We start from the raw sequence: 27,042 nt of genomic DNA, 5'->3' as shown, positions 1-27,042 counted from the left end.
GCTCCACCGGCCGCCCAAGCCCCGAGGCCGTGTGCAGCCCCTGGGGGTACGCTGGGAACAGACTGGACACTGTGTGCTGGCCGTAGGGGGGCGGCCCTGCCCGGGGCTGGCTGGTCCCTAGAGACAGCAAACTCCTGACCTGGGAACGTGACTTTCACACGCAAACCAGCCAGCCACAGCCCAGCCCTCTGGCTGCCGCCTCGGTCGCCGCCAGACCGTGGGAGAGCCCCTCTAGCTGCAGACGGCCCGGCCGTTCAAACCGGCCGGCCCCGGGCCTGAGTACTCTACCCGCTCCCTCGGGTTCTTGCCCACGAGCTCCAAACCCAGTGCCTGCCGTGTGGGGTGCACGCGCGCCCCAGCCTGGGACAAAAGCGTGACCTCTCCAGAACCGAGCGGCCCTAAGACCCGTGTCTTTAGCCGATTCGCTTGGGGTCTCCGCCCGTGCTGGGGGTGGGGAAGGAGGCTGGGGGCTGCGCGCACCTGTTGCTGGAACTGAGCGAGCGTGGGCTGCGCCTTGGGGACCATGTCGTCCGTGCGGGTGTCCAGCTCCTCCGGGGTGGGCACGTGGCCGAAGATGAGGAAGTTCCTCATGAACTCCTGGGGGTCGTCCGTCCAGAGGTAGGAGAAGCGCTCGATCGAGTCCTGGTACTCCTCGGCCTCCTTTATGGCGTTCACCACCAGGGTCGACAGCTCCTCCCGCATCTCGATCAGGTCCGGGATGTCCTCCAGGTCCGTCTGGGGGCACGGAGGAGGCACACGGCTGAGGCATCGCGTCTGTCCCCACGGCGCAGACCGTGCTCCAGCCTCGGGAAGCAGCTCCCGTGGCGGGCAATGCCGGCCGAGCGAGACTCCGGTCGGGCAGACCCCGGGAGGAGCACTGCTCGGTGGCTGATCCATCCGCTCGACACTGACTCCGCCCTGGCTGGGAGCCACGTGCCAGGTGGACACTGCGGACCGAGGCAGGGCTCGCGCGGAACGGACAGCCCGGCTCCTCACTCCAGCTTCTGGACGCTGCAGGCCCTTGGAGGCAGCGGGGACGGCTCACCCAGCTGGGTCCCTGCCACCCGTGTGGGAGCCCCACATGAGTTCCTGGCTTTGGCCTGGCCCAGCCCCAGCTGTGGCAGGCACTTGGGGAATGGCTGGCGGCTCGGTCTCTGCCTCTCAAATAAATGAGCATTTTTTAAAAGGAGACGAATGCTGGGGCTGGCACTGTGGCATAGCGGGTAAAGCCACTGCCTGCAGTGCTGGCATCCCACGTGGGCACCGGTTCGAGTCCTGGCTGCTCCACTTCCCATCCAGCTCTCTGCCATGGCCTGGGAAAGCAGTGGAAGATGGCCCAAGTGCTTGGGCCCCTGCACCCACGTGGAAGACCCTGAAGAAGCTCCTGGCTCCTGGCTCTGGGTTGGCCCAGCTCTGGCCATTGCAGCCCTTTGGGGAGTGAACCAGCAAATGGAAGACCTCTCTCGCGCTCTGTCTCTGTCTCTAACTCTGCCTTTCAAATAAATAAATCTCAAAAAAATTAATTTAAAAAAGAGAGAGAAGGACGCAGCCATGGGCTCGATGCGTCGCGCTCGTCTCCCGGCCCTTCTGGAAAACGTGCCCTCGGATTCGTTCCGGGAGTCAGCCTGCTCGCTCGCTCGCTTCCTTGCCTCCCTCTTCTGTCGCCCGCAGCACAGCGGGTCTCAGCTCCAGGCAGATTGGGATGAGGGCGGTGCCTCCTGCAGGCGCCCCTCCCTACTGGCCGCCCCCCCCCCCCACCGTGGGGCAGCCCTGCCCTCCAGGTCCCTGTGGCTGTAGACAGGCGCCCCAGGCCCCCCCATGGCCTTTGCTCTGAGGTCCCCAGGCTTGACCTGACCCCAACCCCTCGAGGTTTGCTCCCCTGGTACCCCCTTAGCAGCAAACTGGGGTGCTGGGCCCCCTGGGAAGCAGCCCTGGGGCCCGGGTGCTGACCCCGTCTGTGTCTCGTACTGCTGGGCACCGCATCAGACTTGGGGTCTCTGCTGCCAGGCTGGCAGGATTTGCGGGTCCTCCGGCACCAGGCGATGAGCCCATCAGCTCTGGAATGTTCTGCCTGAGGGGCCCTAGCCTGTGTGCGTGGGAGCCGGGTCAGCGGCAGCGCTGGCTATAGCACCTGTTGGCGCCCAAGACCAGTCTGCTCTGGGGACGCCGGTGGGGGTGCACTGACTCCCAAGTACCTGCGACCGGGGGCCAGCTCGGCCCTGAGCTGTATGGCCGCTGCCGTGTGCCCGGCGCCAGTTCCGGTAGCTTTAGGCGGCTCCGAACCCCCTGCGTGCCGCGGTCAGCCTGGAAAACTCTCTCCCTCCAGGGGTCATCAACATGCCCTCCAGCTCTGCCCGCAAGTCACCCTTGACCTTCCTAGGGGGTGAGCCTGGTCCTCTGTCTTTACTTCAGCTCACCACGCCGATGCACACACACGCATGCACACACAGCACGCACACACACGTAAGCAGGCACACGGCTCCCAGACCTGCCTACTCATGCACGTACTCACACGTACGATAAGCACATTTATGCACACAAATACACACACGCACCTGCATAGAAATGCACACGCATGCATGGATGCACACACGTGTGCGCTCGCCCCCCCCAGGGCAGAGCACCTCGCCGTGAACAGCTACCTCCCCGCCACGCCCCCCTTCCACAAGACCCCCACGACGCAGAAATCCCCGAGCTAGAGGACCGCTGGGCGCCCGCTGCTCCCTCCTCCCCGCAGCCTGCTCGCCCCAGGTCAGCCCCCACTCGACATCCGGGAGCGCGTGCACACACGCACACACGCACACACACGCGTGCACACACGTTCTGCTGTTTAAGCCAACAGAATCGTCTTCCGGGCACCGCTCGTCCCCGGATGAGGCCCCGCGCCCGCGTCCTCCACGCTCAGCTCGTCCGGGCTCGCACTCGGCAGGAGCAGCCGGAACCATCACGCGGCAGAGCGAGAGGCCACTGGAGATCGGCCTCCCGTGTGGACACGAGCTTTGTTCACTGTTCCACAGACGAACGCAAGGCAACACCTGCGCCCCTTCCCGCGGGGAGCTGGCTTTCCTGTGGCTTCTTCACACCCCCCCCCCCCGTGTGACCTGGCTGAGCAGGTGTTCAAGGTGTTGAGAACAGTCGGAGGGGGAGAGGGGACAGCGCACTGCCCGGTGCAGGGGTGGGAGGGAGAGAGAGGGGACAGCGCACTGCCCAGGTGCAGGGGTGGGAGAGGGAGACAGGGGACAGCTCACTGCCCGGGTGCAGGGGATGGAGGGGGAGAGAGGGGACAGCTCACTGCCCAGGTGCAGGGTGGGAGAGGGAGAGGGGGGACAGTGCACTGCCCAGGTGCAGGGGTGGGAGGGGGAGAGGAGGGACAGCTCACTGCCCGGGTGCAGGGGATGGAGGGGGAGAGGGGACAGCTCACTGCCCGGGTGCAGGGGTGGGAGGGGGAGAGAGAGGACAGCTCACTGCCCGGGTGCAGGGGATGGAGGGGGAGAGGGGCCAGCTCACTGCCCGGGTGCAGGGGATGGAGGGGGAGAGAGGGGACAGCTCACTGCCCAGGTACTGGGGTGGGAGAGGGAGAGAGGGGACAGTGCACTGCCCGGGTGCTGGGGATGGAGGGGGAGAGAGAGGACAGCGCACTGCCCAGGTGCAGGGGTGGGAGGGGGGGAGAGGGGACAGCTCATTGCCCGGGTGCAGGGTGGGAGGGGGAGAGAGGGGACAGTTCACTGCCCGGGTTCAGGGGATGGAGGGGGAGAGCGGGGACAGCTCACTGCCCGGGTGCAGGGGTGGGAGGGGGAGAGCGGGGACAGCTCACTGCCCGGGTGCAGGGGTGGGAGGGGGAGAGCGGGGACAGCTCACTGCCCGGGTGCAGGGGTGGGAGGGGGAGAGCGGGGACAGCTCACTGCCCGGGTGCAGGGTGGGAGGGGGAGAGCGGGGACACTGCCCGGGTACAAGGGTGGGAGGGAGAGAGGTCAGTGCACTGCCCGGGTGCAGGGGTGGGAGGGAGAGAGGTCAGTGCACTGCCCGGGTGCAGGGGTGGGAGGGGGAGAGGGGACAGCTCACTGCCCGGGTGCAGGGGTGGGAGGGAGAGAGGTCAGTGCACTGCCCGGGTGCAGGGGTGGGAGGGGGAGAGCGGGGACAGCGCCACGCCCAGGCTGTGGTACATGACCACACATGGGTCACCGCTCGGTCGGGGCTGGCGAGACCCCGCGTTGCTGGCATCTGGTGGGGCTGGAGGCGGCGGCTGAGGGGAGCCGCTTTGGGAGAATGGATTTGGGAGCAGAGGGAGCCAGCAGTGTGGGGTCCCGGAGAGCCGCAGGAGACGCCTGTGGGCCCCCAGCCCCCTGGGAACGGCCGCCGCCCACGGCTAACCATCGGGGGGCCCGAGCTCAGGGGCAGCACGGAGGCCGGGAGCCGCGGTGGCCAGGACCCACCTTGTAGTTCACTTTGCCCTTGGCCAGGCGGGGGATGAGCCGGGCCACGTTGTAGATGTCGTTGATGAGCCCCTCGATCAGCGCCAGGAAGCCGTGCTCGGCGCCCATCTCCAGGGACGGGTTGAAGGCCAGCCCGGTGTCCTCCAGTTCCATGCGGATCTCCAGCAGGGGGGCGACGTTCTCCTGAGCGAGGCAGCACGGGTCAGCGCCGCCCCCCGCCGGCCTGGTCCGGGAGGGCGCCCTGGTCCCTGGCCCTCCGCCGGAGCCAGCCGCCTGCAAGCAGACGCTCGGCCCGGGGCTGGACAGACAGGGGGGGGGACCCACGGTCCGGGGTCAAAGCCCGTAGCTGCCGTCCACCAGCCCGGGGCCTCGAGGGAGCCTCTTACTCCCAGAGTCCCCCCAGACAAAACAGGACGGCCAGCGTGCAGGACAGACGTCGCAGCCCTGTCTCGGGTTGCTGGGAGGACTTGGCGAACAAGTCCCAGGCAGGGCTCGCGCAAGGGCAGCCGGCCGAGCCCTCCGCCCCTCACCCGCCTGTCCCGGACGCCCCCGTGAGGCAGCAAGGCAGTGGGACTGAGGCCACCCTAGCATGTTTCCCCTCACGCTGGCGATTGTCTCAGTGCGGGGCCGAGGCCTGTGACGGCCACAGGATCCACGCCACAGTGGCCAACGTTCCCCCAGACACCGGGACACCTGCTCCCACTGGCCCTCGCAAGCCCCTGCCCCCTGGGGCCCCCAGGGAGCTGCTTTCTGGGGTCTGGGTGAGGCCGTGTGAGACGCAGTCACTTACCAGTGACAACCAGATTTCCCTAAAGACCCACGGGCCTGCTCCCACCCTGGCCGTTTGCAAACAGGATTCCCTGGGCTTTTGTGGGGAGGACCTCCCGGTATCCGGGAGGTCTCTGGCTCTGACCTCGCTCGGTGGATATAAACCAGGAGCAGTGCACTTTGTGGCTGGCACTGAGTGTCGCCAGGGGTCACTTGGCGGCCCCCGGGGTTGGCAGTGACAGCGCCAGCTCGGCACGAGCTCGGATCTGGGATTGGATCCCGAGTGCATCTCCCACAGAGCACTGTTGGCAGCTTAACCCCCGAACGGCAGTGCTGTGGGGAGGGTCCCACCGACACGAGGGGACTCGCACCCATCAGACAGGGCCCCAGCTGTGAGCTCGCTCCCTCTCCTCCTCCCCCACCACTGGGAACCGGATGCGGGCCCTGGGCCAGATGAGCTGTCCCTGCTGGTCACTCGCCCAGCCTGCTGTGTGCTGGGACAGCACCACCAAACCCACCAACCCCGCTCCCAGCCGGCTCGGAGCCGCATCCCAGCCCCGCCCCCGGCGCCCCCGCCTGCTGCAGCTTGGCTGAGGCCCGGCTGACCCAGTTAATGCTTCCGCTCAGCGACAGAGGGGCCCCAGGGTCAGGCTCATCGCTGGGGGGCAGGTGCCGCTCCCGCCCCAATCGGCAGGAGTAGGGGGCAGGGGTGCACACTCCCCACGCCTGGCAGTGAGGTAGGACCATCCCCCCAGGCCTGCCGCTGTCCTGGTAGGGATAAGTGGCCAGCCGGCCCCTGGGCCTGGGCAGCGGAGGTTGGGGGGGGCGGGAAGTGTGCAGGACTTTCTGCTTTAAAACCCAAACGAGCCGTCAGCCCAGGCAGATTTCACTGCACCTGCTCATTCATAAAACGAGAGCCGGCTCTCGCAGCACCCGCCCGCGACTTCGTAACTCACATCCATCACCATGTTGTCCGTTAGGTAGGTCAGAGACTTGCGGATGAAGTGGTTGAACTCGTCCAGGACCAAGCCGTCGACGTAGTGGACGTAGTCCTTCCAGGCCAGGCTCGTCATGTCTGCCTTGAGCAGCTCCGCGTTCTCCTGCACACACGGCACACCGCTGGCTGCCACTCCCCGGCTCGGCCGCCCACTCTTTGTAAGATTTTATTAATTTATTTGAGAGGTAGAGTTAGAGAGAGAGGGAGAGGCAGCGAGAGAGAGGCCTTCCATCTGCTGGTTCACTCCCCAGATGGCTACAACGGCCGGAGCTGGGCTGGTCTGCAGCCAGGAGCTTCCTCTGGGTCTCCGGTGTGGGTGCAGGGGCCCAGGCACTCGAGCCATCCTCCTTGGCTTCCCAGGCCACAGCAGGGAGCCGGATGGGAAGTGGAGCAGCCAGGACTTGAACCAGCGCCCACGTGGGATGCCGGCGTCACAGGTGGTGACTTCCCCCGCTGCGCCACAGCACCGGCCCGTTTGTTCCTCCTTAATCGACCACCTCCGTGCCTCGGGACTCCTGGCCCCCTGCACCCCTTTCCCCAGACACCGGGGCCGTGCCGGGCTCCAGAGGCTGCTGCCTCCCCTTCCTGCCACGCGTCTTCTCCTGATCCCCAGCCACGGCGTCACAGAGCCCCTCTGAGCACCCCGCCTCGTCCCAGGTGGGGGTCCCGGCCCTGCGTACCCTGGGTAGTGCGTGACGGACGCCCGCCGTGTCGGCAGGACCTGACCTCGATCTGCATCCCGCTCAGCCTCCTGAGGGCCAGGACCGACTGTGCTCCCCTCCACTGCACCCCCAGCACCCAGCAGGGGCGAAGCGCAGACGGGCGAGGCGGATGAATGGGCACGAGGGAGGTTGGGTGGACAGATGGGTGGAGGAGTGGACAGATGGATGGACAGATGGGTGGGTGGATAGAGAGAGGTGGGTGGGCGGATGGGTGGGTGGATAGAGAGAGGAGGGTGGGCGGATGGGTGGGTGGATATAGAGAGGAGGGTGGGCGGATGGGTGGTGCGCAGGTGGTGAGTGCTTTGGTGGACGGGGGGTGGTGGACACATGTCTGGACGGGCAGGTGGGTGGATCTGGGATTCACAGGGTGCTGTCGGTGAATTTCAAGATGAACACCACTCAGGCTGCGCCTCAGGCAGCTACACTCTGACAGGGACAGACACAGGCCTCACGGGTTCACACGTGTTCACAGAACAGTTCCCGTGACTGCCGCGGGAGCAGGCGTGTGGGCAACAAAGCCTCGTCAGAAGTCAGCCATGCTGCGGGGCCAGTGTGTCGAGCTGCTGCCGGTTCAAGTCCCGGCCGCTCCACGTCTGATCCAGCGCCCTGCCAATGCACTTGGGAAAGCAGAGGAAACGCCCCAAGTGCCCGGGCCCCTGCACCCACACGGGAGACCTGGAAGAAGCTCCTGGCCCCGGCTTCGGCCTGGCCCAGTCCTGACTGCTGTGGTCATTTGGGCAGTGAACCAGGGGATGGAAAAATCAGTCTCTCTCTCTCCTTCTCTGTGTCCCTTTCATCTTTTTTTTTTTTTTTTTTTTTTTGACAGGCAGAGTTAGAGAGAAAGGGACAGAGAGAAAGGTCTTCCTTCCGTTGGTTCACCCCCGAATGGCCGCTACGGCCGGTACTGTGCCAATCCGAAGCCAGGAGCTGGGTGCTTCCTCCTGGTCTCCCATGGGGTGCAGGGCCCAAGCACTTGGGCCATCCTCCACTGCACTCCCGGGCCACAGCAGAGAGCTGGCCTGGAAGAGGGGCAACCGGGACAGAACCCAGCGCCCTGACCGGGACTAGAACCTGGGGTGCCGGCGCCGCAGGTGGAGAATTAGCCTAGTGAGCCCTGGCGCTAATTAAAAAAAGGTCTACACCCTTGATTTGCACCTTGCGCTGGGAAATCCCAAACCTCCCTCGAAACACCTGGAGGCCGAGAGAGCTTTCCCGAGCTCCATCTTTCACGACCACCAAGGGAGGAGGGTGGAACACCCCGGCGTCGGGAGTCCGGGTCGGCCACCCAGGAACGAACGCCACCCAGGATGCAAAGGGAAGCTCCTCCACCCGGCGCACGCCATCGACTGACACCACCTGCCCACGGGCACCGCGGGGACGCCCGCCCGGGGAGGTCACGTGTGCAGGGCTTGCTCTCAGCAGCTCGTCCCAGGAGACCAGGGCTTGGAGACCCTGGATCTGGGCCCCTCGGGACTGGCAGACACGTGGACGGGTCAGGCTTCCGCGCGGGCAGCGAGGGCGCTGCTGTATTGAGACAGCATTCTTTCAGGGCCACCGAGCAGTTTCCTGGCTCCGCCTCCTTGCTCCCCTCCGAGCCCCCAGCCCCGGTGCCACGAGGACGCCCAGCTCCGCCTCTTGTCTCCCCTCTGGGCGCCGCCTTACCGCAACCATGGCTTGGATCTTCACGCCGGCGTCCTTGACCGCCGTGTAGCGCTTGTTGAGGTTGACCATCCTCCCATCCAGGTCCAGCAGGGCCTCCTTCTTGTTGTCCTTTCTTTCAAACAAGGGGTTGGACGACCAGTCCTGCGAGGAAGACGCCGGCGTGGGCGGAGAACGCGGCGCCCCAGGCCCCGCCGGTGCCTGCCTGGGACGGTTTCCCTGTGCCTCCCGGTGCCCGCGCCCCTGCCTCGCTGAGTGGGTCAGGGGAAACAAGCCGGCAGTTCTGCCACTCAGCAGAGGGCAGCCTGGAAGAGGTTTCCCAGAGCGCGTCCGAGCATCCTGGAAACAGGGAGCTCTGTCCCAACGACGCCATCAGTGATGGCCTGACTCAGAAATGCCTTTTTTTTTTTTTTTTTTGTAAGATTTATTTGAGAGGCAGAGCTACAGACAGAGGGAGGGTTCACTTCCACTGGTTCACTTCCCAAATGGCTCATTGGCCAAGCTGGGCTGATCCACAGCCAGGAGCCAAAAGCTCCTTCCTGGTCTCCCACGCAGGTGCAGGGGCCCGAGGACTTGGGCGTCTTCCTCTGCTTCCCCAGGCACATCAGCGGGGAGCTGGATCGGAAGTGGAGCAGCCGGGACTCGAACCAGTGTCCCGCGTGGGATGCCGGCACTGCAGACGGAGGCCTAGCCCACTACGCTACAGTGCCGGCCCCCTGCGTCAGAAATTCCAAATCACAGGGCTGGTGACGTGGCACGGTTAGGCTGCTCCCTGTGACGCCAGGATCCCGTATGAGGGCCAGTTCCAGTCCCGGCTGCTCCACTTCTGATCCAGCGCCCTGCTAACGCACCCGAGGCGGCAGCAGACGGCCCCAGCGCAGGGGCCCCTGCACTACCCGGGAGGCCTCGATGCCGTTCTCGGCTCTGGCTTCCGCCTGGCCCAGCCCTGGCTGTTGCAGCCATTTGGGGAGTGACCCAGCAGGTGAGATGGATACCTCCCTCTCCCTCTCTCCTTCTCCCTCCCCCTCAAATAAATCTTTAAGAAAGCAAAAACGGAAATTCTAAACGTGCCAACTCGGGGGCCGGGGTGAGGCAGGCAGAGCCCTGCGCCACGTGGGGTCTTCGCTGGGGTGCAGGAGGAGGCGGGGGCAACGTATGGACTTGATTTTGATGTATGAATAGAGAACGCAGCCAGCAGAGAGGCAACATTTTGAAGGCTCAAAGAGTGACTGGGTGGACGGCAGATCGACCGGAGGGCGGATTTTCAGACCCCTCCTGGATGTGAGGCTGCGCGTGGCTTTGCAAATCTGGGCGCTGAAGGCTGTGGGGAAGCCACTGAAGGGGCTTGGGGTTCAGGAGGCCATGGGCTGAGTCCCGGTGGACCTCTCCATGGCCCGACGTGGCGCTGGCCTGGCTGGGGCGGATCAGGTTGCCGGGGCCCCGCTTCTCTGCGCCGGCGCCACCGAGCCCTGCTCGGCTCTCGGCAGCTGGTCACCTTCATGGCCTGGGAGACCCCTTCCACGTTCTGCTTGGCTCTCTGAATCCTGTTCTGCAGGCTGTGCAGGATCTCCCGCATCTCCTGAATGTACTGGAACACATCTGGAAGGGGCACCAGGGGTCGCGTGGGAGACACAACGCGGAGAATTCCACCAGAGGTGCCCGGGACGACGGGCACCGGGCCTCGCCGGAGCACGACTCGCTCATCCCCAGATAGGCAGCCCCTGCGTTCCCCCCGGGGAGTCCCGGGCCCGGCTCTGCGAGCCCAGCCCCTGCCCTGCGAACCCGAGGCCCGAGACCCTCTGGCCGCTCTCCAGGGCATCGGGGCCCGGGCAGCTGCAAGAGGAACAGGGGCCGAGGCAGGAGGGGGCCAGGGTAGCGGGAACGTCCAGCTGGACCCGTCTCAGGGACGTGCACGGTGACACGTGGCCCGCTCCAGCCGACACCGTGGAGGAAGGCGTGGCGGAGGGAGACTGGCCCGGGAGGGGGTAAAGAGACAAAAGGGGGAGCGGGGGCTGCTCATCGGGGGCATCCGGGGTGGGGCCAGGGCCGGGTGAAGTTGGCGGGAGGCCGCTGGGGGCCGCGCTCCCTCTGCCGGTGGCCCTGAGCCGGCTGAGCTGTGCGTTGGTCTTTGCACACTCGCGTGAGCACGCAGGGAAGCAACCACCATGAAGGCCGGGCCTCTGCCAAGCCGGTTTGGAAACCTTGGGGCCCCTCGGCAGGGCCCAGGGAGGCTTTGGCCGGCGCCCTGGGTGACGGGCAGGGCAAGCAGGGGACACCCCGGGCTCTGGGCATAAGCCCGTCTCGCGGCAGCAGAGCCGGGCCATGACGCCAGGAGGTGCGGGGGCCGCTGCAGGGGCTGCCATGACAGAGGCTGCACACGTGTGACATGACGGACGCCACGTGTGACCCAGGGGGCGTGGCCGCGGCCCGCACCTTCGCTGTTCCAGAACAAGGTGGTCTCAGCGCTCAGCAGCTTGACGTCGATGGCTTCCAGCTCCGACTTTATCAGCGGAAACTCCACCTCCATCACCGTGGTCTTTATCTACAAGACACGGGCTGTCACGGCCTCCAGGCCAGCCAGGCTCCATACGGTTCTATCATGAGGCTTATCTATTTGAAAGAGTTAGAGAGAGGACCAGCGCAGTGGTGCAGTGGGTTACCACCTGGGCCTGAAGTGCCGGCATCCCATATGGGCGCCGGTTCGAGACCCGGCTGCTCCACTTCCTGTCCAGCTCCCTGCCATGGCCCAGGAAACCAGTGGAAGATGGCTCAGGTCCTTGGGCCCCTGCACCCACATGGGAGACCGGGAAGAAGCTCCTGGCTTCGGATCGGCACAGCTCCGGCCATTGCAGCCATCTGGGGAGTGAGCCATCAGATGGAAGGCCTCTCTCTCTCTCTCTCTCTCTCTCTCTGCCTCTCCTCTCTCTGTGTAACTCTTTCAAATAAGTAAACAACCCTTTAAAGGGGGGGGGGTCTTCCATCCGCTGGTTCGCCCCCCAAATGGCTGCAACAGCCAGAGCTGAGCTGATCCGAAGCCAGGGGCCAGGAGCTTCCTCCAGGTCTCCCACGTGGGTGCAGGGGCCCAAGCACTTGGGCCATCCTCCACTGCTTTCCCAGGCCACAGCAGAGAGCTGGATCGGAAGTGGAGCAGCTGGGATTTGAACCTGTGCCCCTGTGGGAAGCCAGCCCTGCAGGCCCGGGCTTTCACCTGCTGCACCACCGCGCTGGCCCTATTGTAAGGCTTTTAATCGTTCCCCACTGAACAAGTCAACTTCAATTATGATGTTGGGGTGGATTATATACAAATCTTTTTTCAGGATGTTCCAAGTTGAATTTTTTTTTTTTTTAATCATCAAGAGTTTACGTAGAGGGAATGAGGTGGCAGAGCGGTGACGCCGGCATCCCGCAGGGGCGCCTATTCAAGTCCCGGCCGCTCCACCTCGGATCCAGCTCCCTGCTGTGGCCTGGAAAGCAGCAGAGGACGGCCCAGTGCTCGGGCCCTGCACCCATACGGGAGACCTGGAGGACGCTCCTGGCTCCTGGCTTTTGCCCGGCCCAGCCTTGGTCATTGCAGTCATCTGGGGAGTGAAGCAGTGGATGGAAGACCTCTCTCTCTCCCCCCCGCCAACTCTTTCAAATAAATAAACAAACCTTAAAACAGATTTATGTAAATACTTAACCCTTAATTATCCACACTTTGGGGTAGAGATAGACACACGACGACGTGGAAACAGTGAGAACATCAGCCCAACTTCACCCCCAGGAGCCCCACGGTGAGGGCCAAGCCCCCAGCACAGCTAAGCCGGACCCCAACCACAGGCTAGCAGCCCTGAGCCGACAGCCCGGTCACTAGAGGGACTGTCCCCAGGGCTCGTGTTCGTGATCAGCCCCTTCGTGGTCGCCGTGGCGGGGCCCAGGCCTGAGCGGTGTCAGCGGTCAGAGAGCCACCTCCGCTCCGCCACCCCACATTAACGGAGGTCACACCCAAAAACAGCAAGGAGAAGGCAGCGTCTAGAAAATTCGGCGAAACTTGAGCCAGAGGGCAGCGGGAAGAAGGCTCCGGTTGCCGGCTCCCGAGTCGCCACCAGGTACGCTGCTGCCGTGACCACGGAGACACGCTCGTTCCGTCCGTCCCAAACCGAACCCGAACCCGGCACGGAACCCAGCCGAGCGCGGCCACTCGCCTCGTTGTACCAGCCCACGATGAGCTCCAGGCTGCCCACGAACTTGCGGAAGGTCTCATTCTCCGCGAACAGGTTCTCCGCACTCTGGGGGATCTCCTTCTGCTGCTGGAAGTTCAAGTACTTCACCTCCCGCAGGACTGCCACCAGCTGGACAGCAAACAGGGACCGCGTCAGGGGGCGGCCTGGGGGCGCGGCGCTGGGCAGCAGAGGGGCCACCGTGCCCCGGGGCGGGCGGCGGGCTTGGCTGGCAGAGCCGGGGCGGCTTTGCCGTCTGCTGGACCCCATCCTAACCGTCCCGTCTCCGTCCCCTCCCCCCCGTGACATCTCCCTGCAGCCCGTGCAGCCTCAGCCGGGAGCCACGCTCCCTTCCAGCGCCCAGCCCCACTCCTCCCCTGCTCTGTTTTCAGCCCCGTCAGGCTCCCGCCCACCCCCCGCAGCCTCACGGCTTCCACCCTGACCCAGCCCCCACCACCTGCTTTCTCTCCCCCAGGCCGTGTCCCTCTGGGAGTCAGCTACACACACACACACACACATGCACACGCACACACATGCATGCGCACACACACGCACACACACACACGCACGCACAGCCGGTGCTCGGTGAATATTCATTGAGTTTTAGCAGGAGGGAGGCTCTCCGAGGGCGCGTTCCACCTCTCCGTTCTCTGCCTTCCTGCTGCCTCCACCCTCCCGGGGCAGCCCCACTCCTGCCTCCGTCCTCTGCGTGGGCCCTGCACTGCCGGGGCTGCAGCCCCCGGACACACGGTGCTGTCCACTCCTCAGAGCTCTTTCCAGCTCACCTGCCTTGACCAGCCCTCCCCCCACGCAGAGCCGCAAAGACCTCTGAAAAGACACTTTTTAAAATTAGCGTTTTCTCTTGCAATTACACAAGAGGCCGCCAAGCTTTAGAGACGCGCACTGACGGCGCCCGGGTTCGATTCTCGGCTGCGACTCCCGACCCCAGCTTCCTGCCGACCCAGGCCCCGAGAGCCCGCCGTGACGGCCCTGATGCCACCTGGGGGCCTGGGTTGAGCCCTGGCTCCTGGCCCTCTCTTGGCTGCCGCAGGCACTGGGGGGGGTGACCCAGTGGGTGGGAGTCTCTCTCTCTCTGCCTCTCAAGTACTCATCTGGTGGGTGAGGACGCGTTCAGCGTTTCTAGAAGGGGTGACCGTGCTGTTCCTGGCGTCCTCAGCACATGCTGGACAAGCTTAGAGACGCCAGACAGAGCTGCAGGCTGGCGGTGACGCAAGCATGGGCCGCGAGTGGGAGGGGCCGGCCCGGCGGCCGTGGGGGCTCCTGCTAGCCCCTCCCCCAGGAGGAACTTGCTCCCCCCCCCCCACTCACCGCCTTGCTGAAGTTGACCTGCACGAGGCCGGTGTCCGGCCTGCGCTGGATCAGCGGCTGGCCCAGGTTGAAGTGGCAGTCCTGGTCCACGGTGCCCACCCACTGCTGGTAGGTCCTCAGCCGGCAGCCCCGCAGCAGCTGCAGCATCTCCTCGTACTTCTGGTAGATGAGCTTGGCCTCCTCGCTGGACATGACCCTGGGGTCGAGGGAGACGCTGAGCCTCCCCCGCTCAGCGGGTGCAGGGCCCCGGACCCCAGGGTGCTGGAGCAGGATCCCACGATACCCTTCTTCCACAGCCAGACCCAGATGAAAACGGGAGCCTGGCCTGCTGACGTGGCCAGTGGCTCGGTGGCCTGGTGGCCCGGGGGCCCGGGGGCCAGAGCCACGGCTCCACTCCTGCCCTCCCTTCCTGCCCAGCACCACACAGGGGACGGCCAATAGGCGCCATGGGCTCTCTGTCGGGATCTTGGGGACTGCCCAGGGCAAGCCAGACCCTCTCCCTCGACCCCACCTCCCACCTCCCCCGCCCATGGCCATGCCCCCCCCACCCTGCGGCCGTGCCCCCATCTCCCCCCGCCCGTGGCCGTGCCCCCCCCGCCCGTGGCTGTGTCCCCCCGCCCGTGGCCGTGCCCCCATCTCCCCCCGCCCGTGGCCGTGCTCCCCCCGCGGCCGTGCCCCCCCCGCCCGTGGCCATGCCCCCCCCCCCCGCGGCCGTGCCCCCCGCCCGCGGCCGGCGCTCACGGGTGCTCTATGTGCTTCACGTGCTTCATGGACGCCTCCAGCCGCTCCTGCAGCTCCAGGCTCCACTTGAGCTGCCCGGCCACGGCGGGCAGGTTCTTGTGGATGGGCGGGATGCTGCCGTCCACGGAGGCCGCCATCTGCGCGTCGTACAGGAGCTTGGCGTTGTCCAGCTCGGCGTCCAGCAGCTCCAGCATGGCCGAGTACCGGGGCACCACCTGCGCCAGGATCAGCGGCCGCTCCAGGAGGCCCCCGAACATGTACAGGAGCTGGGGGGACACCGGGAACCGGGCTCACCGCCGGGGGCCCAGCTGTGCCCACGCGCCCCTCCGGGACACCACTGATTTTTACATTTTTTTTCTTTGACAGGCAGAGTGGACAGTGAGAGAGAGACAGAGACAGAGAGAAAGGTCTTCCTTTGCCGTTGGTTCACCCTCCAACGGCCGCCACGGCTGGCGCACTGCGGCCAGCGCACCGCAGCCGGCGCACCGCGCTGATCCGAAGCCAGGAGCCAGGTGCTTCTCCTGGTCTCCCATGGGGTGCAGGGCCCAAGCACTTGGGCCATCCTCCACTGCACTCCCGGACCACAGCAGAGAGCTGGCCTGGAAGAGGGGCAACCGGGACAGAATCCAGCGCCCTGACCGGGACTAGAACCCGGTGTGCCGGCGCCGCAAGGCGGAGGATTAGCCTAGTGAGCCACGGCACCGGCCTACATTTATTTTTTGAAAGCCAGGGTTACAGAGAGGAACAGAAAGAGAGCGAGAGTTCAATCTTCCATCCCCTGGTTCACTCCCCAGATGGCCGCAACAGTGGGGCTGGGCCAGGCTGGAGCCAGGAGCCTGGAACTTCCTCCAGGTCTCCCACGCGGGTGCAGGGGCCCAGGCACTCGGGCCATCTTCACTGCTTTTCACAGCCCATCCGCAGGGCGCTGTATTGGAAGTGGAGCAGCCGGGACCCGAACCAGTCACAGGTGGCGGCTTAGCCCCAGCACTGGCCCCTGGGGACGACTGTATCCACCACCATCACTCCCCTTAGGACAGCACCAGCACCCGGGGGCCCCTCGACCACGTGGACCCTGTTCCACTCTGAAAAAAGGCACTGGGAGCCAAGGGGCGGACCCGAGCCTCCACTCCACAGGCGCCCTGTGTCTGAACTGACACCCGGGCTGGGTGCTGGCGGGGAGCCCTGGGGCCCAGCAAGGCTACACCTGCTTTGGGGAGCCAGGGGGAAGATCTGCCCCAGAGATGGGGCCGCTGTCCCAGCTGGCTGCCCCAGTCCCACAGGCACCTGCAGGGCCGGTGGACCAGGAGGTGCTCACTCAGGACAAAAAAAAAAAAATCAATCCTTGGTCTCCCAGGTTTATGGCCTTTTTAGCCACCTGTCCCTCCCCCTCGTATTTACATATTTCTGGCTTCTGCCAGGGGGCAGCGGAGCAGAAAATCACCCAGAAGCCCCCGCTGCGTGGGAGCCGCTGCCGAGGCCGGAGGGAGGAGTCGGGGGAGGGGAGCCCCAGGGGTGCGTCCTAGCCCGGGCACCCAGTGGCAGCGGCGGCAGGTGGGGTGGACTGCGCCCAGGTCCAGCAGACTCGGGCACGGATGCAGGGGAGCCGGTGTGCAGAGTCACTTCTCCCAGCTGTTCCCGTTTGCTGTCTAGGCCAGGCGACCTGAGAGATTCGAGGGCTGCGTTCCTCTCAGAGCACAGAAGCTGGACGGGGAGGCCGAGCTCTGAGTCCAGACCCCGCTGGGGGCTCCAGGCTCCCCTCGCTCGAGCCGCAGGGACCCAGGACCAGCGCCTGCCGCTGGGGGCTACACCCAGAGATCGGCCCACGCAGAGGAATGCCCAGGGTGGGCTTTGGTGCAGGAGTTGAGGCGCTGCTTGGAACATCAGAATGCCTAGGTTCGAGTCCCGGCTGCTCCTCTTCCGATCCAGCTCTCTGCTGTGGCCTGGGAAAGCAGTGGAAGATGCCCAAGTGCTTGGGCCCCTGCACCCACGTGGGAGACCCGGAAGAAGCTCCTGGCTCCTGGCTTCGGATCGGCCCAGCTCCAGCCATTGCAGCCATTTGGGGAGTGAACCAGCGGATGGAAGACCTCTCTCTGCACCTCCAACTCTGCCTTTCAAATAAATAAATAAATCCTTTAAAAAAAAAGTGGAAGAAAAGGGCTGAGCTAGGACGAGGAGGAACGGTGGGGACTGGGGCAGCCGGGCCCCAGCCAACCCCCAGGTCCGTGTAGACTCAAACTCAGGCGTCCGAGAGTGGACACGCGGTCTCCCTCCCTCCGGAGCTTTCCTTGAGGAAGGCACAGCCTCAGACCCTGGAGCTCCCACATCCCCTCGGGGGGCTTTTTGCTGGAAACCAAGAGTCCACGGGACCCCACCTCAACCGTCGTCACCACAATCGTCCCAGCTCCTGAAGGGCCAGGGGTCTTTATTTTTCATTCATTTTTAAGATTTTAGTTATTTATCTGAAAGGCAGTTACAGAGAACAAGCAAAGAGAAAGAGGAGCTTCCCCCAGGTCTCCCACGTGGGTGCAGGGGCCCAAGCACTTGGGCCACCCTCCACTGCTTTCCCAGGCCACAGCAGGGAGCTGGATGGGAAGTGGAGCAGCCGGGACTAGGACCAGGATGGGATGCCGGCACTGCAGGAGGCGGCTTTACCCGCCATGCCAGGGTGCCCCCCCCATATGGTGCAGAGACCCCGTCACACAGCCCAGGAGCCCCTTCTGTGTGCCCTTAGGCACGGGAATGAGCTTCGTCCACCCGCCATGCCAGGGTGCCCCCCCGATATGGTGCAGAGACCCCGTCACACAGCCCAGGAGCCCCTTCCGTGAGCTTCGTGTTTGTTAATCCTCAGGCCCCCAACCACGAGACCCCACGACGCAGAGGGAGCATGTTCCGCCCCACGTCCCCCCAGGGGACAGCCGGCCCCTCCGCTTCCCCAGGACAGGCTCGGACTTGGGCCGGGGCTCCCTCAGTCTGCAAACGTCAGAAAGTTTCGCTTTTGGGAAAGCGATGTGGAAACGGGCCACCCTATGGCAGGTTGAAAGTTCACGGTCGTCTTGGGTGGGGGAGGTCGAGGAGGGGCGCCGGGGTGCCGGGAACGCTGTGAGGTCGAGTGTTGGGGTGTTGCGTGCACCCCGGCCGCTCCACGGAGCGTTCTCTTTGCGTGAGCGAGCTGGGGGTGCCGCCCGTCCTCGCCCGGGGACCACAGCGTCTCGCCACTTAGCTCCCGTTTCTCCGGTTACTCAGAGGCCGAGTGTGAAACACGTGTGTGCTGGCCCTCGCGTTTCTCTCCTGAACCGCCGAGCGCCGGGGTTTTAGCGCCTCTCACAGCCTCCCGGTGCCCCCGACGTCGGCAGAGTGAGACTCAGACGGGAGATGCCCGAGCGCCGCAGCCCCGCCGCCAGGGCAGCTCCCACGCGGGCACCTCCTCCTCCAGTCTGAGCTGGAGCTGTGCGTGTCACGGGCTGGGGGTTTCGTGCCCCCAAATCCACGTGTGGAAGTCCTAACAGTGGTGGTGGTGGGAGGCGGCAGTTCCGGCACCAGGCAGGCCCTCAGGGTGGGACCCGGCGCCCTCGTATGGCGGCACGGGAGGGCGGCTTTCCCTCGGCAGCAGCCACCCGGGAACCGGGGTGGGGTCCGTCCAGCCCCCAGACCTGCAGCTGCGGCTCTTGCACGTGCAGCCTCCAGGACTGCGAGGCGCAGAGGTTAAGCTGGGCACCGGCATCCCCGGTTCCAGTCCCGGCTGCTCCACCTCCAACCCAGCTCCCTGCTAACGCGCCTGGGAAAGCAGCAGACGATGCCCAAGTGCTCGGGCCCCTGCACCTGTGTAGGAGGCCTGGCTGGAGCTCCAGGCTGCTGTCTTTGGCCTGGAGCAGCACTGGCTTCATGACTGTTTGGGGAGTGAACCAGCAGGTGGAAGATCTCGCTCACTCTCTCACTCTCGCTCTGAAACCCTGCCTTTCAAATAAGTATTTATTTATTTATTTATTTAGACAGGCAGAGTGGAGAGTGAGACAGAGAGACAGAGAGAAAGGTCTTCCTTTTGCCGTTGGTTCACCCTCCAATGGCCGCCGCGGCTGGCGCATTGCACTGGTCCGAAGCCAGGAGCCAGGTGCTTCTCCTGGTCTCCCATGGGGTGCAGGGCCCAAGCACTTGGGCCATCCTCCACTGCACTCCCTGGCCACAGCAGAGAGCTGGCCTGGAAGAGGGGCAACCGGGACAGAATCCGGCACCCCAACCGGGACTAGAACCCGGTGTGCCGGCGCCACAGGCGGAGGATTAGCCTAGTGAGCTGCGGCGCCGGCCTCAAATAAGTAATCTTTAAAAAAGTGGCAAACAACTATGAGAAGTGAAACATCTGCTCCCAAGCCAGCCGGTCTGTGCTGGCTACAGACAGCGACTTGGGAAACACCGCTCAGCCGTCGGCGCGTGCACGTGTCGAGTTTTCCAGCTGCTGGGGCTGGCTGTTAGCGTCTGCTCCCTTAGAGAAGCGGGGAAACCAAATCCGAGAGTGGCCGGCTGGCCAGTGTCTTAGCGCCACCTCACGCTCGCCTCCTGCTCCCTCCGCCAGAGACGGCTCAGGGCGCGCTCGCCCAGGCTGCCGAGATGGGGCCGGCCCGACTGCACTCGGTGGCCCGGGGCCCCCCTCCCCCCCCCCAGCACGTACCTTCGCCGAAGTCTCGATGCAGCTGCAGTCGTCCAGCGCTTGGCAGAAGATCGTGGCCAGCCTCCGGTCCAGATCCCGGATCTTCGTCTCAAAGTCGGCGTAATCATTGTCGAAACTCTAGAGGGCATGAGCACAGTGACCTTGGACTTGGAACCAGCGTGCCGGGCGGGTGCCATCCACCTCCTGGCCTGAGCCTCCCCCGGCGGCGCCGCCAGGAGCCGGTCGCAGTCTCACCGAGTCTCCGGGGTCCAGAGGGTCGTACTTGCAGTCGGCGAACACCCTGACCAGCTCGAAGACCTCCTCGTAGACCTGCGCCACCAGGCTGCCCAGGATGCTGCCCCGCGTGCCCCCCACCTCGATCTTCTCCAGCTTCAGGAACTCGATGGCCGTTTTGTAAAGATCCTGGCGAAGGCACGCGCCCGTCAGCGGTCCGGCCCCGTCAGGCGGCCTGCGCTCGTCCTCATGGCCGCTTCTGGGCGCAGAGGGGACGCGAGGAAGGGGCCCACAAGGGCCCTCCGAGCCACCAGCGTGGAGGTGGAGGCGACGGCGGACGGGGCTGGGGGCTCGACCCACGCGCCTCTGAGTAGCCACAGCGACCCGGCCCCGCCACACCCCGGCGCTGGCAGCGCCTGGAGGGCCCTGCTGGCTTTGGACGCCCCTGCTCAGCGTCACTGCCCGGAGACCCCCCGCCGAGGGGAAAGCGGCCGGGCGGCCACACCTGTGTTGATTGTACTTCCTGCGAGGGACGGCTCCCCCGCTCCTTCCTGAAGCTCCCCCACCCCCGCCGCCTCCAACCCGGGTAGTGCCCCCCCAGGCTCCCGGGCTGCTGCACAGACCCCCCAGACTCACCCCACAAACAGCTACTCTGCGTGGGGCGCCTCACCTCCCACACCAGGTCCCACGGCTCCCCTGCAGCCCTCCCAGCAGAGCCCAGGCCCAGGTCACTTTTAGAACCCAGACATGTTGCCCGCCCTGGCCAGCACCAAGGGTGGTGCCCTTCCCAAGCCACGAGTCGCAAGTGCGCGGGGTGGACGGGGAGGCCAGGCCACCTCCAAAGCCTTCCCTCTCCCAGGGAGACGGCGACACGGATAAACGCCTTGATTGAAAGGCCGTTGCCCCCAGGGGGCCTCCCCACGCTGCCTTCCGGAGGGTGTGGGTGAGAAGCGTCCGGCTCTCCCTCTGCCCCTGGGCACCCCCCAGCATTGCACCCAACGGTTCCAGCACGAGCCCCAGGCACAAGGTTACAGTCAGGTCTCCGGGCTGGCACCGCGGAGTAGCGGGTAAAGCCGCCACCTGCAACACCAGCATCCGTCGTATGGGCACCAGCGTGTGTCCCGGCTGCTCCGATTCTGACCCAGCTCCCTGCTAACGGCCTGGGAAAGCAGCGGAGGACGGCCCAGGTGCTTGGGCCCCTGCACTACCGCGGGAGACCCCAGTGAAGCCTCTGGCTTTGGCCTGGCCTAGCGCTGGCCGTTGTGGCCATCTGGGGAGTGAACCAGCAGATGGAGGACCTCTGTCTCTCCCTCTCTCTCCATAACTCTTTGTATTTTAAAGATGTATCTCTTTCAAAATAATCCCACAGAAGGCAAAGCTTTCAAGCCTCATCTCTCCGCCCCCAAGGAAGACCACAGGAGGACACTGTCCTATGTCACATGGCAAAGGTGTTTGGGTGTGGCCTCCCTTTCCCCACTGAGGTGACACTGAGGGGCGTAAGGGGGGACGCCGGGCACCCTGAGACCAGGGCCGGCTGGGTGCTGGGGACGCCGGGCACCCTGAGGCCAGGGCCGGCTGGGTGCTGGGGACGCCGGGCACCCTGAGGCCAGGGCAGGCTGGGTGCTGGGGACACCGGGCACCCTGAGGCCAGGGCCGGCTGGGTGCTGGGGACGCCGGGCACCCTGAGGCCAGGGCCGGCTGGGTGCTGGGGACGCCGGGCACCCTGAGGCCAGGGCCGGCTGGGTGCTGGGGACGCCGGGCACCCTGAGGCCAGGGCAGGCTGGGTGCTGAGGGGAAGGTGCCGGGGTCTGCTCACCTCGATCGTCTGCACGCGGCGGAAGAAGGCGTTCATCCTGGAGAAGGCGAGAGAGGAGGGGAACTCCCAGAGCACGGGCTGTTTGTCCTTGGGGGGAGAGGGGCGCTGTCGGCGTCAGACGCCCCCGCTGGCCCCAGCGCCGGGGACGCCGGCCCGGGCCGGGAGGTACCTTGAAGAAGCGCTGCATGTTGCTGCAGCAGAAGTCGTAGGCGCGGTACAGCTCCCGCAGGACCGTCACCGACAGCGAGATGCCGTTCAGGACCTCTTCGATCTCGCCCTGCAAGCCCTTCAGCACCTCGTCCGGGCCCAGGAAGCTCCGCGTCTGGGGGGGGGGGGGCGGGGAGAGAAGACGGACGCCCCGGGGCCGTGACGAGCTGCCCGGGCCGTCCCTGCATGCGGTCTGTGCTGTCCCACCCGCCTGCCGACCGCTGGGCTGTTCTGGGGGTCACCGAGGGCACCGCCCCCTCACTCGGCCCTGGCCCGGGCTGAGGCTGGACTCTGGTCTCAGCGAGTCCGGCCCTGCGGGGGCGCGGGGGGCGGGGGGGGGCGGTACCATCTCGATGATCTGGTTGCAGAACTCCTGCAGGATGACGATGACCCGGGAAGGCGTGTTGTAGTGGCTGGACGTGGCCCAGACGAAGGCGATGGTGTCCAGCACCTTGGCGATGAAGGTCGGCAGCTGGGGAGAGACGGGCAGGGCGTGGGGCACTGGAGGGGAGGGGCCTTGGTCCGCAGCCACGCCCCCTGCCGGGAGAGGGTCTCTGAGGGGGCCGAGAGGAGGCAACGCCCAGCCCGGTCGTCCTCACAGCCGAGCGGCCCCGGCCCTCTGTCCCCAGAACCCGAGATCCCCCCCAACCCCAAAACCTCGCCGGACGGACGTACGGACGTGAAGTCGGCCTGCTCCATCTCCTCCAGCAAGATCTGCAGAGGCTTCAGGTAGAGGACGATGTCCTCGGCTTCCTTGAGGCCTGCGCGGGCAAGGACGGCCCCCACAGCCCCCGTCAGCCCCCGGGCCCGCGCCGCCCGCCCCCTCGGGCCCGGGGTCCGCCTCCCGGTGCTCACCCTCCCTGACGTTCGTGTACACGTTCTGCAGGGCTGGCCAGTAGCAACTCTTGGCTTTTTCCAGGACCTCGACGATGCGGTTCACTTTGGGCCTGTTCAGCTGAGGGGGAGCCGGCAGCCTCAGGGGAGGGGCTCGGCCTCGTGCCTGGGGGTCCTGCTAGGAGGGGACCGCGGCTGCCGCCTGGGGTGGGGGTGAAGAGGGACTGGGGCTCGGCGGCGGCCGGGGGGCCCCACCTGCTCGTGGATGCACTTGAGGTTCATCAGCCGGGCCTCCCAGAACTCGAACTCCACCCTGGGCAGTGGGTGCAGCCCGTCCAGCAGGGCCTGGGCGGAGTCCTTGCTCAGCACGTCTCGGATCTGGTGGGACCAGTCGATGATGATGGTCTCGATGGCGTGCAGCAGCGAGTTGTCCAGGGAGGCCGGGAGCCTGCCGGCGCAAGGCGGAGGTGGACGCGGGCTTCTCGGGGGCGGGGCAAGGGCGGGGCTCCACCGCCCCCTCCCCAGCGGCAGCGGCAGCACAACCAGGCCCCCTTGCAGAGGCCAAAGAATTTCCCCAGTGCCCGGCCGGGAAGACAGCCCGAGCGATGGCGGCTGCTGTTGAGGGTGCCGGTGCCCGACACTCTCTCCGCGGAGCAGGTGGGAGAGGAGCCAGGGCTCGGGGGTGGCCCCTGTTCAGGATGGCACCTCCCGGAGAGTCTCACCAGGGCACAGCTGGTGGCCGAGGGGCGGCCAGGAGCAGGCCCACCCCCCAAGCGAGCGTCACACAGCCGGGCAGCTGGGAGCAGTGGCTGGGCAGGGACCATGGGGCTTCTTGAGGTTCCGGGGCCCCCAGGGCCTCTATGGAGCCTCATGCGCACCCGCTGCAGACCCCGCCCATTCCCCTGCGCTGCCCCTCGGCACCCGGTTTCTGCCTGGGTATACATAACTTTGGGGGGGACCGGAACCCAGACACGTGTGGACGGCTTCAGGGTCACTATCACTGGAACCCCAGGGGCCCCGCCCCCCCCAGCCTCTGCTCCACCCCACAGCACCGTCTGGCCCTCAGGGGGCTCTGGAAGCCAGCCACAGCGGGCAGGGGCCCCCACCTCTCCATGGAGGCCAGCGTGCCGTCCAGGCTGCCCAGGTGCTCCGGGACGGGCAGCAGCGTCTTCCCCTTGACCTTGCCCCCCATCACGAACATCTCGTTCTTCAGCTTGTGGATCTGCTTCACGATGTCCTCCGAGACCACCCGGGGCCACCCGTCCACGTTCTCGCTCTGGTTTAGCAGAGAGTAGAGCACCTGGAAGGAAACGCCTGTCACCGCCCCTCCCCCCACCCAGGGTCCTCGGAGTAGGAAGGCTCCGCGCCCGGAACCCTGGGAAAGACGGCTCCTCCTGCCGGACGGGGGGCTGTCGGGGAGCCGAGCCCAGCTCCTGACCTTGGGGTGGCAAAGCCGCCTCCAGAGACCCCGCCTCGCGTCACCCTGGCACCGTCCCTGCCGGGAGCCGATGCCAGCTGCCACCTAGAAGAGCCGCGAGGGCCGACCTGCGCCCGCCCCAGGCCCACGTGAGGCGGTCCCAGCCCCCATCCTCAGAACGGGACTGGAAACAGGATCTTCAGGGAGGTAAGCGGGTGGGAGGGAGGCCCTGGCTGCGATCCATCGTGACCCGCGTCCTTACAGGAAGGGAAGCTGGGACAGACACTCGGGGGGCTGGACCCAGGGGGCCGCAGGGAGACAGGGCCCGCGAGCCGAGGGTAGAAGCCTCAGCTGGATCCAGCCCTTCTGCACCCCGACCTCGGACCTCCCGCCTGCAGGACTGCGGGAAAGAAATGGCTGTCGTGGAAGGCCCTGGCCCCGGGACGTGGCTGTGGCAGCCCGGGCCGGCGAGACAACACCTTGCACCACAGTGGAGGGCCGCCCTGTTCCTGGCTCCCACGTCCATCACTCATTCCCAGGGATGTGCGCGGGGCAGGGACCCAGTTCACGAGGGAGGAGAGCGATGATGGGGAGGCTAAGGAACCCGGGCTCTGGACAGGCTGACCCCAAAAGTGTGCCCATCCTGCCACTCCGGCCCGGAGCGACACAGGGGAAGAGGCAGGACAGGACCCCCCCCAACAAAGGGCACCCACTTTAACCCGAAGTCCCCAAGAGCCCACACCTTCCAGGGCTACAGGCAGCGACAAGCTGAGAACAGGCAAAGGGCCGGACCTCTAGACGCAGGTGCACAGGTGTCACCGGTGGGCCCAGCAGGCTCCCAGGGGAGGCTCCCGCTGGCCCAGGGCCGCCCCGGGAGCCCGGCTTGCCCGGCCCACGCACCTCCTCCACCACGGCGATCAGCTGCTCCACGGGCGCAGGGCTGATGTCCCCGTAGAGCAGGCGCGCCTTGTAGTTGGTTTTGGTGATGCTCTCGGGCTTGGTCTTGATGAAGTAGACGCCTTTGGACTTGAGGGACTCGGGGAAGCCCAGGCAGGGCACGATCAGGCCGGCGGGGTTGAGTGTCAGCACCAGCACCAAGACGTCCGCCTTCTCGAAGAACTCGGTGAACAAGGCCGTGTTCTCCTCCGCCCCGACCAGCTTGCTCCACTTGTCCGGCTTGAACTTGAGCACCACGGTAGCCACTTCCTCCAGGTACTCCATCCTGACATCCGGGGACACCGTCATTCTGACCTCTCCTTACACCCCAGTCACCTGCCAGGGGACAGAGACGGTGCCAGGCCGTTCCCCCACTGCCCGATGCCCGCCACTCCAGGAAGTGGACGCAAGTCCCTGTCCCAGCCCGGCAGGAACGAAGGGCTCATCAGGACCAGCTGGCTGTGCGCCGTGGATGGGCTGGGGGCGGGGAGGGCCGCGTCCACGCCCTCTGGCTGGACACCGGACCCTGCCCTGCCGTGGGGCATCGCTAACGGGCTGCGGTGGCACAGCTGGGGTGTGTGCTTGTGCAGTGTGACCAGGAAGTTAGCAGGCTGGGAGGAGAGACCCTCTGGCTGGAGAAGGGGCACGGGGTGACCACAGCATCTCGGACGGCGACGGGGCAGGAAGACAGGGGTGTGAACCCAGGAGCAGTAAAAGGTTCTGGACACGACCAGAGAAAGGCACCGCCCCCAGAGCACGTGCGAGACCACACAGAGAGGAAGCAGCCCCACGCGTGGCGTGGGCGCTCACATGCTGCCCCCGCTTTGCGCTGGCCGTGTCCGTCCCCTCCACGTCCCCAGCCCCCGGCACACGCCCATCACAGGACCCGCCTGCACAGCCCTGCAGAGCCCCCGGCTGTGGCTCAGTGCCCCCCAGGGGGGCCCCGCGGGGCTGTTCCCTCCAGGAGAGGAGTCCCTTAAACTTGGGGGGGCGCCCAGACTCCCAGTACTCCAATGCTTGGAAAAAAGAAAAAAAACAGAGCCAGCGCAAATTCACGACGACCAAGATGTCAGCGCTTCAGACGGGGAGGCGCCGTCCCCCAGCCACGACGGACTCCGGGGAAGCCCGGGCACCCACGGGCGACGTCAGCAGCACTCAGAAGCCCCGCCTTGTGCTTTGCACTTCCCAAAAAGACGGCGACCCCGCAGGAGAGGCCGAGTTTCGCCGCGGCCCCCACGTCGTGCCGAGGCAGCCCTGCGGGGAGCAGCAGCGTGGCCCGTGTCACCCAGGTCGGCTGGGGCCGGTTCTCCTAGAACCCCGGGGGAGTGGACACCGTGAGCGGCCGACAGGGGCCTGGGGACAACAACGGGCTGACATATGGTCCCCGCGACACAGAGGGGACGCGCCAGGCACCAGGGAGTCGCCAGAGCCCTGGGGGCGTCTGTGCCGGCCGTGAATGACCCTGCACCTGGGCGCCCCGAGGCAGGCGTTGTAGACTTGGTGTGGAGCCTGGGACCAGGACGGCCGAGGACCCCGGAGACACGAGGGTCCCTTCCTGTCCGTCTCACCAAGGGATGGAAGGAAACATCCGAGTCCCCCTGTTTTGGGGGCCTTCACAAAACCAGTGTCTCTCCCTCGCAGGCTGTGGCGCCTGTGGTCTGGGGGCCTCACGGCCCTCGTGGTTCTGCCCACCTGGAGGGTCTGATCTCAAACCCCCGTCTCGCCTCTTCCTGGGTGCAGGCCAGAAGGCAAGTTACAGCTGTCTCGCGGGAGCCTTTGGGATGAGGAGGCAGGTGCTCGTTGGGGGTGGGGGGCAGGATGGCTTTTGGGGAGGTGGCCCCCACACTGCGCTCAGGTCGGGGGGCTTCCGGGGAAGCCCACCAAGGCAGGGCTTGCCCAGGAGCAGCCGGCGTGGGGGCCACCGGGGGCTGGGAGGTGGCCAGTCGTGACCCGCTCCAGTCAGGGAGCGGAGCCATCTCTGGGGTGGCCGGTGGGTCTGCCAGGGCCCGGGGTCCCAGCTCTGTCCTCCTCCAAGTCGGTCCTCGGCTCAGCCCCTCTCGGCTCAGCCCCCCTTCTCGGCTCAGCCCCCGCCTCGGCTCAGCCCCGCC

The 27,042-nt window shown here is 66.0% G+C and overlaps 1 protein-coding gene and 1 long non-coding RNA gene across 4 annotated transcripts in view; one reads left to right on the top strand and one right to left on the bottom strand.

The window, feature by feature from the left end:
• The window catches only part of DNAH17 (dynein axonemal heavy chain 17), an 81,102-nt gene extending 55,859 nt beyond the window's left edge, over positions 1-25,243 (bottom strand). For all 3 annotated transcript variants that reach the window (XM_070060216.1, XM_070060218.1, XM_070060217.1), the window contains exons 1-19: positions 24,899-25,243; positions 23,688-23,881; positions 22,837-23,029; positions 22,603-22,702; positions 22,423-22,508; positions 22,094-22,219; positions 21,710-21,862; positions 21,541-21,627; positions 19,746-19,913; positions 19,512-19,628; positions 14,849-15,114; positions 14,108-14,303; positions 12,764-12,910; positions 11,013-11,121; positions 10,075-10,178; positions 8,583-8,723; positions 6,158-6,301; positions 4,434-4,616; positions 481-735 (exon numbers count right to left, since the gene is read on the bottom strand). In XM_070060216.1, the coding sequence (XP_069916317.1) occupies positions 481-735; positions 4,434-4,616; positions 6,158-6,301; positions 8,583-8,723; positions 10,075-10,178; positions 11,013-11,121; positions 12,764-12,910; positions 14,108-14,303; positions 14,849-15,114; positions 19,512-19,628; positions 19,746-19,913; positions 21,541-21,627; positions 21,710-21,862; positions 22,094-22,219; positions 22,423-22,508; positions 22,603-22,702; positions 22,837-23,029; positions 23,688-23,881; positions 24,899-25,243 (3,114 nt within the window). The remainder of the gene's footprint in view (positions 1-480; positions 736-4,433; positions 4,617-6,157; positions 6,302-8,582; positions 8,724-10,074; positions 10,179-11,012; positions 11,122-12,763; positions 12,911-14,107; positions 14,304-14,848; positions 15,115-19,511; positions 19,629-19,745; positions 19,914-21,540; positions 21,628-21,709; positions 21,863-22,093; positions 22,220-22,422; positions 22,509-22,602; positions 22,703-22,836; positions 23,030-23,687; positions 23,882-24,898) is intronic.
• On the top strand, positions 23,962-26,998 carry LOC138845999 (uncharacterized). Its single transcript, XR_011383325.1, has 3 exons — positions 23,962-24,205; positions 24,397-26,223; positions 26,576-26,998. It is a non-coding gene; the product is annotated as an uncharacterized lncRNA (long non-coding RNA).
• The last annotated feature ends 44 nt before the right edge of the window (positions 26,999-27,042 follow it).

Source organism: Oryctolagus cuniculus, chromosome 17 (genome assembly GCF_964237555.1).
Source record: "Oryctolagus cuniculus chromosome 17, mOryCun1.1, whole genome shotgun sequence".
NCBI classification, from domain to species: Eukaryota; Metazoa; Chordata; class Mammalia; order Lagomorpha; family Leporidae; genus Oryctolagus; species Oryctolagus cuniculus.
Note: the sequence above shows the minus strand (reverse complement) of the source record. Positions and strands in the feature narration are given on the sequence as shown.